The 13,535-nt window shown below is 39.7% G+C and overlaps 1 protein-coding gene across 19 annotated transcripts in view; it reads left to right on the top strand.

The window, feature by feature from the left end:
- Positions 1-12,447, top strand: part of CELF1 (CUGBP Elav-like family member 1) — a 38,869-nt gene extending 26,422 nt beyond the window's left edge. For 5 of the 19 annotated variants that reach the window (XM_088654539.1, XM_088654526.1, XM_088654516.1 and 2 more), the window contains 5 exons: positions 1,578-1,688; positions 1,819-2,004; positions 3,033-3,176; positions 4,845-5,013; positions 9,616-12,447. In XM_088654539.1, coding sequence (XP_088510665.1) covers positions 1,578-1,688; positions 1,819-2,004; positions 3,033-3,176; positions 4,845-4,972 — 569 coding nt within the window. In that variant the 3' untranslated portion in view covers positions 4,973-5,013; positions 9,616-12,447. Of the gene's footprint in view, positions 1-545; positions 618-1,574; positions 1,689-1,818; positions 2,006-3,021; positions 3,177-4,844; positions 5,014-9,615 lie in introns of all 19 variants that reach the window. The other 14 variants (XM_088654525.1, XM_088654520.1, XM_088654499.1 and 11 more) reach the window with 4 other exon arrangements.
- Positions 12,448-13,535: the final 1,088 nt, after the last annotated feature.

Here is a 13,535-nt window from a genome sequence, read left to right as displayed (position 1 = left end):
AAATCAGTGTAGATGCCTTCAGCATATGTGGTATATGTTGCATCTGTAAATAAAATGCAGTTCTGCTTAACATGTGAAGTAGTACTCAAACATCGAAGCCATCTTCAACAAGAAGGTGTTCTTTTTTGGAATATAGTTAATCTTCTCTCCTGTGTTCTGATTCTCCAATTTTCAGCTTGCTTTAGATTATTGCAGGGTCAAGTGGAATTGAGAGAAGGGTTGCATAGCATAATTAGTTGGGAGAAAATAATTTGCATTCTGAGCACAGATGCAGGCACACCAGGCCATGTTTCCCAAGTGCGGTGCTGTACTTTGATATATGGAAATGAATGGTGACTTTGAAGGAAATTAAGGGATTTCATTCAAGGACTTCATGAGAGAGAATGGAAACTAAAGTGGTCCCAGTTATCTAGCAAGTCTGATGCCAGAGTAGGAGTGGGAAACGTTTTTCAACCTGAGGGTCACATTCTCTCATGGGCAGCCTTCTGGGGCCTGCATACCAATGATGAATGGGATAATGGATGTGACTCTCTATCTTTGTACAGTAGGCTACAGTCCAGTCACGCAAAAGGTCAGATGTTTCGACACATGCATCTCTCCATCCAGTCAAGCAAGAGGTATTATTACAGCCAGGCAAGAAGAACTAGAGGAGGGTGTGGAGCAAGGCTTTGAAGGGCTGTGGCCTGTGAAGAGCCCTAAGAGCCTGATAGAGAGGCCTGGATGGCCACTTTGGTCCTGGACCAGACACCCCCCACCTCTGTGCTAGAGTGTAGGAAAGGGGGAGTACTTGGGAACTGATTGGGTATATCATGATCGACTACTGAGCAGTCAACTGTTCTGAGGTAGTAGAACTCAAATCTCAGTAATGCAGCATGGTACAAATTCCTGTCAGATCAGCTTCCATTGTGCATGCATCAACATGTCTAGCTGCCAGTTGATCAGGGCAAGTATTCCCAGCCTCTGTTGAGCAAGGCACCCAATACTGCGCAGGTCCCTATCCAGAGGTCTCATTTCTACTGTGGTTTCCAAGCAGATTACCAAACAACAAAGGTCCCTTCTCAGCAGTCCTGCTGGTTTTTTATTTCCTCCATACACCATACAAATGAGAGAGACTCCATCTCCCAAGGCATCTGTTTATTTCAGAGATTCTGAGGAGGAAATTGGTGATGACCTCAAATAATGGCTGGCTTGTAAACTATGCCAACATTCGTGGACCCCTGCGTGCCTTAGTGTCTAGGCACAAGGTTACCAGTGAAACAGGCTTTGAGGTTTGCATGCCCCAAGATTAACATGTACTAATATGCTCAGAGTTCCATACGATAAAGTGAAACATGATTAAATCTGAATTTTCTGGGGTCATAGGAGTTTACAGCTGGTCAGATCCCAGGGCTTCCATTTTGTATACAAATACACTGCTGTACACCATTGGGGAATTTTAAGTTTTGGTATTTTAACTATCCTTGTTATAAATTACTGAACCTTCAATACATTTTTTAGTGCACATTTTGGAGAAAGTAGTAAGATGTGACTGTGTTGGAAGCAGCTATTGGTGTCTAATGCTTTCATTTTAATAGCAGGATCATCACCCAGTTCCAATAGCAGCTCCTCTGTTAACCCAATGGCTTCTCTTGGAGCACTACAAACACTGGCAGGGGCTACTGCAGGCCTCAACGTTGGCTCTTTAGCAGGTATGTTTAGCATGAAGAAAAGAATGAGCCCTTTGCTCCAGTTGCCTCTCAGCTTCCCTTAATAATAACATATGATTTTAAAACTGGTTGACAAATCAATCACTGACATTTATTCAAATTTTCTGCTTAGGAATGGCAGCCTTAAACGGTGGACTAGGCAGTGGTGGTCTCTCAAATGGCACAGGGAGCACTATGGAGGCCCTAACTCAGGCTTATTCTGGGATCCAGCAATATGCCGCTGCAGCTTTGCCCACACTTTACAACCAGAGTCTCTTAACACAGCAGAGTATTGGTGCAGCTGGAAGTCAAAAGGAAGGTAGGTGAAAGACAGTGGCGGGAAGGTTGGTTCTCTAAGAGCTGGAGTCCTGTACTTTTGCAAGAGACGGAAACAATAGAAACCACAGACAAACATTATGTTAAAATATCAAATATTTTGGCTCCCTGGCCTCAAATGTCTAATGAACATAGACTGTTTCCACTAGCCTTTGGCTATTGTTACCCATCCAGGTACACTCTCTCTATATATGTATATATACACCATATATATATATGAATAAGTATGTATGTATAAGACGACTAGGCATATAAGATGACCCCCAACTTTTTAAAATAGAGTTTGGGATATACTCGCCGTATAAGAAATATTGACCCGGCGTATAAGACGACCCCCGACTTTTGAGAAGATTTTCCTGGGTTAAAAAGTAGTCTTATACGCAGGAATATAGTGTGTGTGTGTGTGTGTGTGTGTGTGTGTACCTTTCACTGGGCTAACAGGTGCATTTAATTTTGAAAAACTTCATAAATTTTTTATCCCTTTTAGAATCTTTAACAGTTCCAGATTCCTGGGAAAGTAGGGAATGGTTTTAAATTTCAAGCGGTGCATTTCATACACAATAACTTCAGTCTGAACAACAGTCTAGTAAGGTGGTGGGACACTGAATTTATTGAGAATGTAAAGAGCACATTGGTGTGCTCATGGTAAATGCATCATTGATGACTGGCTTTGAAAGGAAGGTGTAGGAACTTGGAAGCTAGTTTTGTGCCCACATAATTAGTTATAAAGATTCATTTCACATTTGTATGAAGTTGTGAGATTTTTTCCCCCCTACCTGCTGAAGACATGATTTAGAAACTAAGACTGAGAAGACACACTTTTAAAAGCTGCAGCTTTTTGGCAGGAAGTAGACAGATTTTTCACTGACAGAGCCAAGTTTGAGTTGAATGACTCTTAGTACTCTGGAACCCTAGCTCTTGAGAATTGAATGGGTTTTGATCTCTGCTTCAATATTAATAGCCAAAGAGTTGTGCTTTCTTTGAATTTTTCTCTAAATGGATATTTTCAAGGTCCAGAGGGAGCCAATCTGTTCATCTACCACCTCCCCCAGGAGTTTGGGGACCAAGATTTGCTGCAGATGTTCATGCCTTTTGGGAATGTTGTCTCCGCCAAGGTTTTCATTGACAAGCAGACTAATCTGAGCAAATGTTTTGGTATGTGGGGTATATTTCAGAGAAATGTTCTTAATTCATTTCCTTAAGATAAAATAATATGAAATCAACTTTTGTGTGCATAGCTTTTCACTGCTGTGTGAGCATGATAGAATAACATGAGCTACTTGTATCTCTCGATACCTAGCTTAATGAGATTCAGACCATAAAGATTTGTTTTGCTATCTTTGGTAATGAGGACAAGCCTGTGCAGCTTCATACTCACCAGTTGGAATGCAGCCCATGAACCATAAAGCTTGGCTGACCTATGCTTGACAACCCACCCCAATATTTCTTCATGTTTTTAACTTATTTCAGACACATGAAACACCTTTTGTAGATGTATGAGTCTTGTTCTGCCAATTTTGAACCAACTTATCACATCATTGCCTCCCTCCTGTTCTAATGTAGATTGTTTTGACACAGTGCCTTATGTGTAGATTCATTGTGGAGGCAGGTGATACCCTCTGGTATGTAACATAACTTATTCCAGCAGAAGTAAACATGAAAATAGTTAATAACTGGTACATGTTTAGTATGACATCAAAACTTTATCCTAGTTACCCTTTCAATTACCTTCTTAATACTAGAATTTCTTTGCTATCAGACAGGTTCTTTTTTGGCATTTTCAACACAATACCTAGCTTTTTCCAGACCTAGGTAGGTAGCAAAACAATGTTTATGAAACCCTTTTGGGTCAGCATATGGTGTTCTATGTTTGCACAGAGCTTTTCAGTTCCTTCCATCCCACAGTAGTCTGTCAGAGGCCTTTCAGAATGGCACTCCAGGAGGCACCAGGGTCTGCTTCCAAAAGGGGAAATAAACGCCGCCACCATATCTCTCACAGTCACACCTCGCTCTACATAATAAACAGATAGTTTTCTAATGCAGTGCACTATTGGCCTTGCTCAACATTATCTTATAATCTTGTGGCTTTGAGTCCTGACTCAGTTCTACGCAATTCCCATTGACATTGGTGGGACTTGCATGTATTTAACTGGGTATATAATTGCAGGCAGGTATATTTAGTGCTGATGTGTTTTGCCTTCCTAGGAACAGAATTTTAAATTCAGCAGAAGGGAACTTGACAGAATCCTCCTGTGCTCTGCAATTTAGTGATTAAAATGTCTATTTGTTCAATCTCCAAACACACACTACTTGTTTGTAGCCTAAAGCATTGTATTGAATTCACCCGTTTCCCTATTTATACTCACCAACACTCATTTTGCCAGCTGTCTGCCACTAGTCATCTCAGCTCTCCTTAACACAGCACCCTGTCTGGTGGTTGCAATCCCTGGCTGTACTGGGCTAATAAATACTGTACTGAACTTAATGTTTAGAAGCAGCTGGAGCAGAGATTCAAACTCTGCAACTTACACTTCACATAAAATATCACTGGTATGTAAGAAGTCATTTACTGTAGCTCAGAAAAGCACCTGAGTACTATTTTGTTTGAGTCATAAGGAAACTGGCCTCACTTGTGATTTTTTTATTTAAAAAATCATAGCCCTCTTATTTTCTCTAAATATAAACCTATGAACAGTTCATACACTTCATGGTTGCAGTACCAATGCAAGCACAGATGATGATGTCAAGATACAAAAACAGAATGGGTTATTCCCACTCCACTCTGACCATAAATGTTTTAAATGTATGTTTTCCCTTTCTTAGGTTTTGTAAGTTATGACAATCCAGTCTCTGCACAGGCTGCCATCCAGTCAATGAATGGATTTCAAATTGGCATGAAGCGACTGAAAGTACAGCTCAAGCGCTCTAAGAATGACAGCAAGCCATACTGAGCGCCCCTCCCCTCTGGAACTGGAGTGAGAAGGATCTTCTGGTAAGTTGGGGAGGAGTGCGCCTGGTGATTCAAAAACTCTTTAAGGCTGTATTTTTACAGTCACAGAAGCTGATTGATGCCATTCTAACTGGCACATCTTCCCCCGAAGACTCGGCTGCAGCCTCTACTGGGAATTCTTCGGATGGAGGACGAGTTTGTGATTCTGTTTCCAGTGTTTTACTTTGGAGTTTAGGTGCCATATCACTGATTATTATTTTTTTAAGTTTGCTGTGTTTGTAACCAGTGTGTTTTGAGAAGGACCAATGCCAGCCACCTTGGGGAGATGGGGAGATACCAGGTGCAATTGGAACTGACACTGCATGACTTAGACTTAAGAAGGAGAAAAGACCTATTGCCAGACCCCAAGTTATATTCATGAAAAGAGGGAGGGAGAGAATCTGAATCCAAATCACTTGGTGGCTGGTTAGTGAACAGACCCTCAAGGAACATTGCCAAATCCTCATTTGCCCAGCTTTACTTAATTAATGCCTTATGAGAGAATGTTATACTGAGTCACTAGGGTGGGAGAAAAGTAATTAGGTGAACAGATTCATGTATTAAAGGAAAACTGCAGTACTTATGAGTGTGTGGTCAGCTTACAAAATGATCCAATTATGTTTCTAGAGCAAACATTTACAATCCAGCCAGAACAACCTTTTAAAAATTGGATACTTCCAATTTTCCAGTATTTGTTGTTTAATGGAAACTAGGCAATTTATAATGGAGATATACATCTTAGCCACACAATTTGCTCATGATCTGCTGCAAATTCTGTACGTCTTGATTGAATTTCCTTTGTGGCTTCTGCCCCAGTTTTACAGCTTGTACATAAAGATGTTACTAGAATCAATGTTCATAAAGCACCATTTAAATCCTAAGTACTAAACTGACAGATGGCTTCTAAATAAGCTCATGGTTCTTTGATTTCTGACAATCTGCTTTTTTGCGCACACTCTTTAGCTGAACATCCAGAATAATACTGCCCCAAAGATCACATTTTTTTTCTTATATAGATTGATTTTGCGTATGTTTCTATTTTGCTACATTGCAGTTTTCCTTTGAATGCATGTGCCAATATAAAACACAGAGGGCTGAATCTGCTGCACAGGATCTTGATCCTGCTATTGTTTATCACCCAATATATTTTAACTCAGAATTCTTTCCCTTCTAATACACGCTTATTTTTTTCCACACGTATGAATTTGCCAAAATGTTAAAAGGTGGTTTGTTTTTTTTGTACACACTGATGACATGGGACTAAAGGGAACTTTGACATTCTGGCCTCAGCCATGGCAAGAAGTCAGCGTAGAAGCTAGCTCTAAAGCTACAAAAAGCCACCTCTATCTGTGAGGAAATGAACGGTGTTATATATAGATTCACTGCATTCCTGTGTCCTCAGTTTATTTGTCTCTGGCCCCATTTGATTATAATGTTTTTTTCACAGCACCCCAGTTAACCCACAAATTTTGTGTTTGGGAATCTTGTTTAGGGAAGCGGGGAGCAGGGATATATATATATATATATATATATATATATATATATATAGCTTTCAGTTCACTCTGTCAGGAAGAGCCACAAGACTTGTTGAGCCTGAAATGCCATTTAAGAATGTGCCAGAAACTTGGAAATCAAACATAACCAGGGACTGGGTCCCCTGGTGTATCAAACCTCAGAAGTATAAGATGTATTGGGCCTTCCTTCTCAGGTTCAAGTAATATTTTTCTCGTGAATTTGGAAGTATTGTTGATGCAAACTGTCAGTATTATAAAGCACACAGAATGGTGGCAAAAAAAGGTTGAATGGTCAGATTGCCAAATTTCCCATTTATGCTGGCATTTGGTACCCTTCTGTGTTCAGTATTTGGGTCTATTCAGAAGCATATGCATACATTTAGGTGAACTGTATACATTTGAATTTTGTGCACTAGAAAAAGTTGTGTCCTGATATTCTGAGGTGGGGGGGGAGTATTGGAGTGTTGAGGCTTCCAGAGTTGTCATGGGATTTTTAAAAAATAATAATAATATACTTTTCGGGGGGTCATGGTTGGGAGCAGCTGCTCCATTTGCAACCTGATATAACCAAGAATGTTGTTTCTATTTTTATAGAAGTTTTATACTGCTCCAGGGTGGAGAATATTTATTATCTAAATTATTTCACTGGAAAAACAGGGTTTTGCATAATCCTGAATGTGATTGTGTTACACATACATACAGCAATGTGCATGATTAAAACTACTGACTTTCACTGACCTGTCTGCAGTTGGAAGAGCTGCTAAATAGGAAAAGAATTAATGCTGTGAACTAGTGGAGAGGGAAAGCTGTGCTCAAGTTTCTCTATAGTCACTTCTCCCAGTACTTCCTCTCCCCTGCTCCCTCAGTTACATTTTTGTTTTGACTACCCAAATTAGTTTTCTGTGAATTATCTGTTCGCTCACCCTTCTATTTAGTGTCCATAATATTTCTAAACAGTGTATATGCTCTCATCATGGAAACTGTGAGGCAAATCACCTCCTGTTAAATTAACATGACAGCAAGTGGGTATAGATGGTTTTATAATCTGAGAAGTATGATATATGTGAGTGGTCTCATCCCACATGAGAATTGCCAAAGTAAACTTTCCAGGTTAAATCTTAGAAATCAGGACTCTGGTGTGTATTGGCAAAGTTGCTGCGCCTTCCGTGCTGGTGCTCTGAATTACTTTTAACTAGAGGACTTTAACTCCATATGCCTCTCCCCTCCCTCAATTTAATTCTGATCTGCCCATTCATGCTTTTCAAAACAAGTAATAAACCTAAGTCTCTGGAGTAGGTTCTCTATTGGCAAGGAAATCGTGCACACAAATTCAGCTTTCCACTTTTAGGATTATGGCCTATCTGTCACATTGTGGGTTCTGCATAGTTTTAAATTTCCTCCGCCTTCTTTCCTTTCCAAGTTTGAACAGGTCCTTTGACATAAAACCCTGAATGTTACCTTTTTGCCTATCCCTGTTTATTATCTATATTTGATCCAATGTGACAAAGGGATCAAATTGGAAAGCACAGCCAATTTTAGTTGTTCTTTATTAAGAAATACAGGCTGCTATGTATCAACTTAAGTTGTATTTAACCTAAAACAACCATAGATGTATTTTAGATTAAAACAAGTTCTCAGAATAAATTGAGTGACTGGTAACATGCAGAGACAAATCTGGAATCAATAAAAGAAGAAATGTTGAACTGAAAAGTATTTTGGGCAGACTTTGGCATTCCTGAGGCATATCACTATCGCCATCCCCCAAAAGCCTTATTTTTGTAATAAAAAAATGGCTCTCAACAACTGCTGATGAATTTGCCTCACAATAATCTGCATTTCCTCTGTAACATTTTAACTTGAGTATAGTATATCCTTCAGCCTTGTGAGTGTGTCCTTGGGGGGGGGGGGAAGAGACAGAATCTACTTTTCAGATTCTGCTTGACAGTAGAATAGCTTAGCACTTGTAAACAGAAGCTCAGTTTTCATTTGGGAATTCACACACAAATAGAAAAATAAACTTTTAAACACTGAAATGAAATGCAACCGTATGTTTTAAATCAGAATATTATATGCCTTTAATCATGATTGGAATAAAAGTTACGGTAGACCTAACAAGCCTGCTTTTTCCACTAATCACATGCTGCCTCAGACAGTTTTCCATGTCATTAACAGAATGCTTAAATGTATTTGTCATGCAAATCACATCTCTTGTGTTGTGCCCTTATTGGAGATTCTATCAATTCTGAGAAAATGTCAAGATGCTCAGACAAAATTCCTTCCACTCAAACTGGTAACAGTGACTGTAGAACTTATGAGAGCCCAGAATTCCACCTCACAAAGTCAGGGAGAAGGATTTATTTATTGAAAAAGTTGCAAGTGTTTATTTGTAGGTGTTAAATAAAAAGGGCTCAGCTGAGGCAAGTCTTGACTTGCAATAAAGTCTTAATTCCTTCCTATTTCATAAGGGTTTCACTTCTATTTATGTATCTTGCGTCATTTTTTGATTCTAAAACCAACAGCCAGTATCCTTGTTTCCTAAAGAATAGCTGAAACAGAGGATGGATTGCTTAGGCTACTACTGCCTATGTATGTCGCATGATAGGAAAGAAGAAAGTATAATCAACCATCAACCCCAGTTATTCCTCCTGTGTCCCCCATCTCTTAAAATCACCCTGGAACCACATTTTATGGATTCAAGATCTAACAGAGGGGGGAGTTCTGTGTTGTCTTCCTCAAGCAGAGGTAGCAGGAGCACTGTCTCAGGGCTGTGGTGAACACACAGCTGTCTGTATGCCACTAAGCCATAGTCCATTCTGTAGCTAGTGTCTAAAGGAAATCCCAGGCCTCTACTTCTATCTGGTTTCTGGTAGTTTTGATATTTATTTAGTGTCTTATGCACTTCAACTTTTACTTGTTTGTTGTTGGCATGTGCTGCCCTTCCCTGTCAACTCCCCTCCCCAAGAGGTCTCATTGTACAGTGCCCATTCTTGTTCTCTCTTTCTCACTCTCACTCTCTTTCTCTCTCTGTTTGGATGTACTGCTCTGTGTAACTCAGTGGGTCTCCTTCTTTCTGGTTTGTTTTTTTTTCTAGATTCCTGCCGTTTGTTCATCGTTGTGCCTAAAGCATGTCGATGTGGCGTTCAAGTACATCGTCCAAATCCTTGTCTCTTCAGCTTCTCTGATGCTTGAACTCTCACCTTTGACCTTGTGTTGACTTTTTGATGCTGATGTGTATTTTTATTATGTTTGTTTCTTTTCTTTTTCTTTTTTTGTGCTGCCAAATTGGTTTTGCTAGAAAGACTGCTGAAGGGGAATATTTAAACTTGCATTTGAATATAAAAGAATTCTATTTTTCTAGAACTTCGTAAGATAACCACTTGATTTTGTGATTCTGATTCTTTGTAACTGTCTTCAGAGCAGCCTTGCTAGCATACCTCGTGGAGTATTGTATTTCTGTGAACATACAGCCAATCACTTTCTAGGCTTAGTTTTTTCTGTGTGCTTAGTTTTAAAACAAATCTTTGAAGGAAAAGGTAAAATGATGTGACTTTAAAAATTTTGGAGGCTTCTGGTCACATTTTGCTGAATCTATTTTCTGTGCTTGAGGAGACAGCATGTATTCTTTGACTTGAGTAGCCTCAGCAGAAAACACTTGAACTACACTTTCTCCTGATTGTAGCTGCATTTTTGCCCTGGCACTTACTGTTTTTTTTCCTTCCTGTGTGATTATCAGCCTTTGTCTGCAGTGAAATTTAATCAAAGTTGATGTTGTATTTTGTTAAACCCTAGCATGCTTAGTTTTTTGTAACTACAGTATCCTCATTAAAATGTGAGATTTTGTTTGTTTTTTTCCTTTTAAAACTCAAATAACGCCCTTGTAAACGTTTTGCATGTTTCCTGCTGTGTTCTTCACAACCTTGTGTATATAAACACCCTTCACCTCTGTTTTCTATAGTTTGTGCAAAAACTGAGTAATTCAATAGGTTTCAGATCTATCCTTTGTTGGATGCCAGACTTGTGGTCATATGTCACGTAATGACATCTCCTGTGCATTTAGACTGCTTTACACAATATCTGCACCTTGCTCTATCATCACAGCTATTGAAAGGTCTCAGGGGGCTAGATTGCACTGTTCAGGTGGTGGCGGCGGCAGGGATAGAAGGAAAGGTGTGGGGTGTTTGCAGTAATATTGCTTCTAAGATCCATTGGAGCTGAAGCTCTTTTGGGGTAGCCTTAATTTGTACCTCTTGTTTAACATGTGGCTTGCTTTGTGAGGTTTAGCACCATTAAAGCTCAGTGGATGGAAGCTTGATTGCTCTCCAGTCTTTACACTTGAAGTATCATGTTCTGCATATCCCATAGAAGGAATCTGTAAGTTTAGGCACAGAACTGCTGACTCTTTCTCCAAGCGACAAGCACAATATAACAGCCTAATAGCTGTTGCCTGAACAGGGTACCAACCCCGGCTCCTTTTCTCAGGGGCCTTAGCTGGGGGATGATCTCTATAGAGATTTTTTTTTTAAGTTCTTAAATTGGGTAAGGAGTCATGCAGTCTTTCTTTCTTTCTTTTTTTCTGGCCTGATGAAGAAATAGCATGGATTATCCTTCTCTGGGAAGCATGCTTCAGCCTTCCTGTATAAATGACCTACTGTAGAAGCTGAGACTTAGTACTGGGGTTCACAGCACCTGAAAGAAACTCCTGTGGTAGGTGCTAAATCACAAGGGGGCAAAGGGTTGGGGAAGCTATAAAGGAACTTCAGACAGGAGAAAGGAATGTGAGCAAAACTTCGTAGAGTAGGGATGTACGGGAGACCTGTCTCTAGGCCATATGGAGTGTTCTAGTCTTTAGGACAAAAAAAAAATCCTGCTCCATTGTTGGGTGGGTAATATTTCTCCATGCTTGTTAGATAAATATGCATAGGTAGCTATTCCCTCAACCTTGTGATCTTCACCTTTCGAGGGTGAGAGTTGCATGCAAAGAGATGACTGCAAATATCTGGGTATACAGCTGTGAGATAGTTGCTCTTAGGCTCACAGTCGCAATGCACAGGGATGTCTGATGGCAGGGAATGTGAGACCCTGCAGTGTATTGATTTATTTTGCCAATACATTTCTTTACAATGTGCATATAGTTTCATGAGGAACTTTGGGGGAGCCTGTGGAAACAAAAATTTCTGGAGAAAACCAAAATGCCAAACGTTGGATGTTCCTTTTCTTCTTTCCTTTCTTTCTTTGGTTGTTTTAATTATTCTGTGGTGGTTTTAATAAATTTGAGACAGTAACGCAGCAGCTGCCTTTTATTTCTGGCTGCTTTTTGTGAATAATTAAAAGAAAATTTACATTTTGGAAACAAACCTGTGGGCTTTTTTATTGGTACACACATTGTATTTAACACTAGGGGTTTTGTACAGTTTTTTGCCTTTTCTACTAGAAAACAATGTAAAGTGATTCACAAATGTGACAAGAAAACAAATTGCCACTATGACCAAATGTAGAGTCTGTTCTGCAGTAACAGGATTTAATCAACTCAAATTTGTGATTCTGTTGTAGCAATGCTTTTCTTTCCTTGTTTGAGCTGTTCCTTTTTTCTTGTTTGATTTGCAAAATGTCCTTTTTGTGTGAAATTGTGTTGTACTCTGTAGAAAATTATGGCTTTTACTTTAATGGTTTAAAAACAGAAGCACATGTTGCTTTTCTGATCACGGAGTTTGTGTAGTGGATTTAAAAATGAAAGTTATGTTAAGTTTGGAACAAGCGAGTATGTATTAAGGAATTTTCTTCCTTTTGTGTGTGGTTTCTTTTTGTCCCACTGGGGAACCTAATGCCGTTTTAATTGCACAGACACACAGACAAGAAGTCATTTTGTATATGCCAAGTGTGGTACCTCCCTTTGTTTATTTGCTATTAAACTGTTTGAGAAGAATTTTCTGTGTCATTCTTGTTTTTGCTTACACATGACCGGCTAGGTGGGTACATGAATTCTAGAATATGAGAAGGAGGACTGCTCCGGCTGCCAAGACTAGAAGATAGAATAAAATTTCTTAATTCTATAAACATGGGCATAGCCAGGATTTTTGTTGGGGGGGCAGAACATCAGATATATATTGAAGTTTATTGATTTTGATTGATTTAGGGGAGCAGCTGCCCCTCCCCTTGGCTACACCCATGTGTATAGAACAGTTGCCAGTGTTCGTAATACACCTTGTAATCTGTCCTTGGTTCTTTATTTTTCCTTGTCACCCTCTCTTAATTTAAACTAACCTCTTGCTGATCACTTTTCCTATCTCTGTGTGAGGTTTACTTCCTTTCATGAATGGTAAGTTTGTCAGACTAAGGATGAGTTCTGTCTAGGCCTTTTTGGAAAGCTGGTACAGTACATCAAATGCAGTCATACCCCAGAGCTGGTTTGGACGGATACAAAGAACGGCATTGCTCTTTGCCCACAGCAATTGGAATACTTGGTGAGAGTGTGGTCGCATATACATTCACACACTTACTTACCTTTCCCTGTCTGTATGCCAGATTATTTCAGTCCAGTGATTCATTAAGCCTTGGCATTTTATATTCTGACAATGGCCATTCCAATGCCACAAAGAAGTACATAAGTGAAGCAAGATGGTGATATTTCCTCCTTTGTCTTTCATCTCCACAGCCTATTAGAAATGGGTATAACATTTCTAGATACAGTGTACCTCGGTTTAGGAACACAATTGAAGCGAACTTTCCCATTGAAAGTAATGGAAAGTGGATTAATCCGTTCCAGACGGGTCCGCGGAGTACTCAACCTGAAGCGTACTTAACCCGAAGCATGGGTGTAATTGGTTCCGGAAGTCTGTTCATAAACTGAAGCGAACTTTCCCGTTGAAAGTAATGGAAAGTGAATTAATCCGTTCCAGATGGGTCCATGGCATTCGTAAACCGAGGTGTTCGTAAACCGAGGTTCCACTGTATAGACTTTGATAAGGCTACATACAAGCTACCTCTGCTAGTAGCCACTGATGTATCTGTTCT

Source organism: Zootoca vivipara, chromosome 1 (assembly GCF_965207765.1).
Source record: "Zootoca vivipara chromosome 1, rZooViv2.hap1.1, whole genome shotgun sequence".
Classification (NCBI taxonomy): domain Eukaryota; kingdom Metazoa; phylum Chordata; class Lepidosauria; order Squamata; family Lacertidae; genus Zootoca; species Zootoca vivipara.
Note: the sequence above shows the minus strand (reverse complement) of the source record. Positions and strands in the feature narration are given on the sequence as shown.